The sequence below is a fragment of the Monopterus albus genome, unplaced genomic scaffold, assembly GCF_001952655.1.
Source record: "Monopterus albus unplaced genomic scaffold, M_albus_1.0 scaffold226.1, whole genome shotgun sequence".
In the NCBI taxonomy this organism is placed as follows: domain Eukaryota; kingdom Metazoa; phylum Chordata; class Actinopteri; order Synbranchiformes; family Synbranchidae; genus Monopterus; species Monopterus albus.
Genome location: NW_018128106.1, coordinates 535,822 through 542,550, shown reverse-complemented (window position 1 = coordinate 542,550; position 6,729 = coordinate 535,822). Strand labels below are relative to the sequence as shown.

The 6,729-nt window shown below is 41.3% G+C and overlaps 1 protein-coding gene across 2 annotated transcripts in view; it reads right to left on the bottom strand.

Annotated features, from left to right (window-relative positions):
* nfx1 (nuclear transcription factor, X-box binding 1) overlaps window positions 1-5,766 on the bottom strand; it is an 11,253-nt gene extending 5,487 nt beyond the window's left edge. Inside the window, exons 1-12 of one of the 2 annotated variants that reach the window (XM_020619790.1) lie at window positions 5,491-5,766; window positions 3,415-4,239; window positions 3,090-3,251; window positions 2,803-2,880; window positions 2,536-2,641; window positions 2,286-2,357; window positions 2,033-2,172; window positions 1,802-1,901; window positions 1,472-1,689; window positions 1,295-1,392; window positions 1,161-1,191; window positions 996-1,078 (exon numbers count right to left, since the gene is read on the bottom strand). In XM_020619790.1, coding sequence (XP_020475446.1) covers window positions 996-1,078; window positions 1,161-1,191; window positions 1,295-1,392; window positions 1,472-1,689; window positions 1,802-1,901; window positions 2,033-2,172; window positions 2,286-2,357; window positions 2,536-2,641; window positions 2,803-2,880; window positions 3,090-3,251; window positions 3,415-4,239; window positions 5,491-5,509 — 1,932 coding nt within the window. In that variant the 5' untranslated portion in view covers window positions 5,510-5,766. The remainder of the gene's footprint in view (window positions 1-995; window positions 1,079-1,160; window positions 1,192-1,294; window positions 1,393-1,471; window positions 1,690-1,801; window positions 1,902-2,032; window positions 2,173-2,285; window positions 2,358-2,535; window positions 2,642-2,802; window positions 2,881-3,089; window positions 3,252-3,414; window positions 4,240-5,490) is intronic. The other variant, XM_020619789.1, reaches the window with a different exon arrangement.
* Between the last annotated feature and the right edge of the window lie 963 nt (window positions 5,767-6,729).

Here is a 6,729-nt window from a genome sequence, read left to right as displayed (position 1 = left end):
GTGAAGCATGGGGGTGGAAACATCATGCTTTGGGGGTGCTTTTCTGCAAAGGGGACAGGACGACTGCACCATATTGAGGAGAGGATAGATGGGGCCATGTATCGCGGGATTTTGGGAAACAACCTCCTTCCCTCAGTAAGAGCATTGAAGATGGGTCGTGGCTGGGTCTTCCAGCATGACAATGACCCCAAACACACAGCCAGGGCAACTAAGGAGTGGCTCCATAAGAAACATTTCAAGGTCCTGGAGTGGCGTAGCCAGTCTCCAGACCTGAACCCAATAGAAAATCCATGGAGGGAGCTGAAACTCCATGTTGCCCAGCGACAGCCCCAAAACCTGAAAGATCTAGAGAAGACCTGTATGGAGGAGTGGGCCAAAATCCCTGCTGCAGTGTGTGCAAACCTGGTCAAGAACTACAGGAAACGTCTGACCTCTGTAATTGTAAACAAAGGTTTCGGTACCAAATATTATATTTTTCTATTGTATCAAACTTATTTCATGCAATAAAATGGAAATAAATTATTTAAAAATCTAACAACGTGATTTTCTGGAATTTCTTTGTAGATCCTGTCTCTCACAGGTGAGGTGTACCTACGATGAAAATGACAGAACTCTCCATTCTTTGTAAGCGGGAAAAGTTGAAAAATCGGCAGTGTATCAAATACTTATTTGCCCCACTGTACACATCAAGCTAACTAGCTAAATTTGCTGAACCATCTATAACAAGAGAAAACAGATTTGGTTTGCAAGGATGTTCAAGACATTAAAAGGAGGTTTTCCCCTCACTATTTATCTAATGTTTATATGAGACACACACCGTTGTTGGCGCATTAATCTCTAAGCTACCTTCTGCTCCCTGGTAGTTTTTGTGTAAAAACTCTGTTAGACTAGCATTCATCACTTGCATCATCAGTGTATTAAGTTCTACATGAGGTGTGCTTCACATTGAAAAGCATGGATTACACAGCACTGACACTGATTCAGTGAATACTGACCACACAACAAAGCTCGCCACACTTGTGACGGCCACAGGAGCGTTTCTTGGTGCAACGCTTCTCGCAAGTGAAAACAAGCTCATCTGGAACACAGAGTCAGAAATGAAATACCGGTTGGGGATCTTATAATTGTTTTCATTTTTTCTGAATGTGCTTAAAACTCACCTTCATTTTGGATTGTGGAACATGGAACCTCCTGAAAAACAAAGATGATGTGTTTTAAATCTTTGTTGCCCCAAATAAAACAAAACAGTGACACCAATACAGCAAGCACAGGTTCTGCTAGTGTTTCTGCCCACCTTGTCCTTGGAGCCACATCTGCACCTGATAGTAGAAGTCAGCCAACAGGGCCCACAGCCGCCCTCATGACACAGCTTCTTGCACAGATGGATGATGTCTGAAATAACATAAAATCATGAACTCCTGAGAAACTGTAAAAACAAGTCTGGGATGTACACACTGTTCCTTTTGCTTACCACTGGAGCCGCAGGCCAGAGGTTTGTTGCATGTCTTTCCACAGGAGGGGATAGGATCAGAGCAGCATTGCCGTTCAGAGTATCCCAGTTCCAAGAGTTTGGTCAGTGGTGTCTGACCGCAGGGACACATCTTCATCAGGGTCGGGGAGCGTGGGCATTGCTGGCATGGACCATGGTGGCACACCTGCTGGCAATGGTGGGCTTCACAATCCAACATCCTGACCAAAGAAAGGGGGAAAAACTGTGTCAGACTATGTTTAAGTAAAATACAAACTTTAGTATTAACAGATAACAGCTCATTGATATCATTAGTTCAGCAAGCTCACTTACTTCCCACATATTTTTTGACAGGAGAAATGTCCTGAGCCATCAAATTCTTCTTTATCTGTGCCACACAGGACTTCACGAGTTGTGACTTCACAGAAGCAAACTAAAGACAACAAAAACAGAACAACATTCCGTTGATTCCAAGTCTGAATTTCAGCTATTTATTTTTAAAACAACTGAAAACTGTCAAGACAGCAAGTCGGGATTCATTTTCTCAGCCAAAGCAAGACTCACCCTGACGAACTTTCAGCTGGCAGGGCTGACATGCCCCGCTGTGGCACACCTGTGTGCAGGTGTGCTCAGCACAGTTGAGTAAAGCACCACACACAGTGTCGCACTGGAGCACTGTAGCCTGGCCGCAGCGCATTGGCTGCCTACAAAGAGATGATCAAACAGGATTAAGTATCAGGGAGATATGAGGAACAAAACTTAAAAGATACAAAAACAGAAAAAGACCCAAAGAAAGATGCAGGCAACAATGAAATACCTGGTCTTCCCACAGATGCAGGATTTTGTTACAAAGGCAGGACACTGCGGACAAGGTCCAGGGTGACACAAGCTGAAGAGAAACAAAGTAGTGGTTAAGACTAATACTCATTTCCTGTCAACCCATATTCTGTGTCAATGATATTTAAAGCTATTGTGGTGTTTGTCCTCTTCTAAAGGTTCTAGAACAACATCAAAATACAGAAGCAAGACTGTCAATATTATATATTCTTGTAATTTTTAAAGCTCACATGTTACAGGGGTGGTTGCAGTTCACTCCAGTCCTTTTTTTTCCACACATGTCACCGCAGCTGTGGGGAATCTCGCTACGCTGCCACTCAGGGTTTGTCACTTTACCTACCAATCAAATGAGAAATAAAATGAATGATAACCCTGTTTCAGTGACTTGATATTTGAATCTTAAAAAGCACCAGAACAGCAAAGATTTTAGCACAGCAATGACCTAATCTGACAAATTGTTTGACATTTTTAAGGCGCATTTAACTGCATGAACTCACCACAGAAGCAGGTGTAGGAAGTCGGGTGCTTCAGTGCAACATTCTGGCAAGCTGGACAACGCCATCCTTCCACTGAATCTGGAAAAAACCCATCACATTTATCATAAATGCAATTGTTATATTAACTTAACATGTAATGCAGATGCACATGGTTTTGTCTACACAGCATTACAGTGTATTATGCAATGAGGACTGATTGTTTTGTAGGCCTACAGAAAAGACCACACAGCAGAGTTTAGGTCAGTGCTGCTTAAACTGGCCAGGGGGTAGAGAGTAAACATTCAGACCATCTGCCTGCGAAGCTGGAGATCGAGCCCATTTCTTGATGCAATTCAGGTGGAAGACATGGAAACAACTCTGGCAGCTCCACACTGGGGCCATGAGCCGGATGATATCACAGCACACCATGCACTCGTACTTCTCCTCGGACAGCTGTTCAATCAGACACCCTGTGGAATGAAGAGATCACAGATCTGGAAGACAGCACTCGGACAAATAAACAATTAATTTCTACAAGCTAAAAATGATGTTCTGACAAGCCTGGGCCAAAAAGCTGCAATTTTTTTCAAATCCTGCCCAACTGTTCAATCTTATAGGGAGATTCAGTCTAACCTGTCTGTGTCTCTTTGCTCTCTGGCAGCTTGTTACGGTTCCTCTGGCCTGGCCTGTGGTGTGGGGGGTGTGTTCGTCTCCCTCCACTCTCTGAGTCCACCTCTTCTTGAGCTTGTGTTTTGGGTGGTTTGATTGGCCCTCGCCGTCGATTTGTCTCAGGGTGTTTACTCTGATGATCATCATGTTGAGCGTCGGGACCTGTTCTGCTCCTCTGAGTTCTTTCCCTGATTTCTGAAGGGTGGTTTTCTCCTTTGGTCTCATTTGACCCCCCATGCTGTACTGAAGTGCTGTAATCCTTTGAGTGAGTGCCTCTCTTCATTTGCTCCCCTCTCCTCTGCTCCTGGCTATACTTCCTGGGCTTTTTCACCTGTGCATCCTGGTCTTCATTAGTTTGTTCCAAATTTCTGTTCACATCTTTGCTCCTCCAGTTTGGACCATGAGGTCCATACATGGACTGTACACTTGACTGGTATCTGTTACTGCCAGTGTATGGGCTAAACTCACCTCCAGGTCTATGCCAACAGGGACTGGGGCCACCAAGACGCCCATTAAATCCTCTATTCCCTGCTCTCCACCCTCTACCTCTACCTCGCCCTCTGGCTCCATCCTCTGTTTGGTTGGGAAAATACTGATGCTCTACATAATTTGAATTATTGTGGCTAAATGGTGGTTTAAAGCCCTGATGAAAGTGTATATGCTGTTGAGGAGGATCAAAACTATTACTGCCCGGGTTTCTGTCATTGTTGCATCTAGATTGGCCTCTACTGGGTTTGTTCTGATGTGGCTTTTGATGTGCTGCTTCACCTGGACTGAAGTCAGGTGGTTCTGCAATCAGGAAAAGTGAGCGTTAAAGGCTGCATAGCCAATTATTACAACCAAAGACAGTGGTAATGTTTATTAGAAGGAGCTGCAAATACAGCTACTCTCATTTCAGACATTATTATCAAGCCTAAAAATTAGCTAAGTTATTAAAGAACATTGCTCAAGATTCATCTCCTTTAAACAACCCACAGTATTAGTACACATTTTTAATAAGGTCCTGTTAAGGTTTTTTTTTTTTTTAAACAACTGCAACCAAGAAATGTAATGGACAGGGCATTTTACCATCAAAAAATAAACTTGTCACTTCTCTCGTTTTGAGAAACTCTCAAGCGGTGACACCATTGCAAAACGTATCTTTGGAACTTCATTATTTCAATATTAGGTGATATATACCTTTCCAATTTATCAGTTAGAATGTAACACTTTTAATCACTAGCAAATCAGATCTAAAATTTGGGCTTTAACCTATATTCAATTCAAAACTTTATTACAGACTCAAGGTCCGGATAAAAAAATGACAAGACATATAAGACATACATATACCATACAAATACATGACAAAAAAGACAACATAAAACATGATTTAAAAGAAGGAAAAAGCAGGACAACTGTATCAATGTATCCAAAACTTAGAATGGTAGTATGTGGTAACTCCACAAAATTGTCTTGTCCAGAGATCTCATCCACAGCAAACATCTGTTAGTTTGCTATTCCTCTGAAAACTAGTCATATTCAGGTAATTATGTAGCCCGCAGTTACTACAGTATTTATTATGAAGCTAGTTAGCTACTTAGCTTCAAGATAATTTAAAGAAAGTAAACATCAATACAATATTTCAGATGTTAAAAGCATTAGACACATAAGTGGTGCCACTACGGGCTGACGGGCTAATTTCTTATTTACCCCAGGCCAGATGTATTGCTGGTTTCAAAGTGTTACATCATAGATATGCAGTAATGTCACATGCTGTCACTTCAGCTGCGAACAGCCGGATCACATTGGGATGCTAGGCTAACGTTAGCATTCCCTTAGTAATCTAAACTGCTTTTGAAAACTAGAAATTAACTGTTTAGCTCGCTAATGCTAAATAAAAGTTCATGTTAACGTGAGCTAACGACAGGAGATGCCACAAACTAGCTAAGTTACCACACAAAGACGTTACCAGATACTTTTTAACAATAAAAATGATTTTAGCCATATCAGCCAGGCCACTCTCACTGCTTGTTAGATAAATTATTCCGCTGTTAGCGTTACCTGAAAAACCCTCAGCCATCTAGTTTCAAGCCTGGTCGCTGCTTCTCCCACGCCACAAGTTTGAAGACGAACAGACTGTTTTGAAATGATGACAAGCGTAGCCAGGAACTCAGCGACAATATCTACTTTTTCGCCTGTGTTCTGGTTACTAGAAACGAGACAAACTCCTTTAAAAGCAGAAATAAACCTACTTCTACACACCTTACAAAACTAGCTAGCTAGCAAAGACTAGCGTAGCCAAACTAGTGAGGAAAAAAGCAGAAACTTCCTGTTGTGATTTTCAAAATACAACGCAAATATATTTACTTAACGTGATGATAGATAGATAGATAAACCCCAAGGGGAAATTCTGGCGCTGCAGTAGTTCAGCAAGGACGTTTAAAAAACATTTAAATGACAAACAGGTTTAAATGAAGGACCATAAAACAGGCTTGTACTCGACTACAAATACATTCAGAATGATCACAAAGAAGCTTAACAACCCCACATACACAAAAATACCACAGATATACAAAATGAGCAAAAAAGATGCAGAGTTGACAAAAAAAGAGATGTAAGTTCAAATCAACTACAAATAGATGCCAAAGAACCAAAAATAGTTACAAATACACTACAAAGACACGTAATGACTGCAAATAGAGAAAACATGGATGACTGTCTTATCTTGGGTCTCTTGTCTGGGGCTCTTGATCCATTGTAGGAGGAGGGGGAGGCCTTTTACCAGTCAGTTTTCAGAGGCCCATCATCTCAAAACTTGTACATTATAGTAGCAATATAATTAGTAGATGTCCTCTGAGAACCCTATCAATGATTACTGCAACACACATGCACACTGAAAATAACCACAAGATGGCGCTTCCTGTTTGGGTTTGTACAGTATTATGCTGACAAAACAATACAATACTGAAACTACTTTACCTTCTAAACATATCACATGGCATTTAATAGACAAGCAAACAAAAAAGAAACATCTGAAAAAGTAGCATTTAGTTTTTTCTTCTTTCCTATCCCATCAATCACCTCATGATCCCTCAGATTCATCAGCTATCTAACAGTATATTAATAAAGGTTCCACCTCGACTGTCCACTGTCTACCTATAGGATTCGTCACCCCCTCCATGTGACACATTTTATCAGTCAAATGAATCAGTCAAAAATTACCCACATAATCAACTAATACTTTAAACCAAATCAAACCCATAGACTGTGAACACACTGATGGGTTTTCAAGTGACCCAC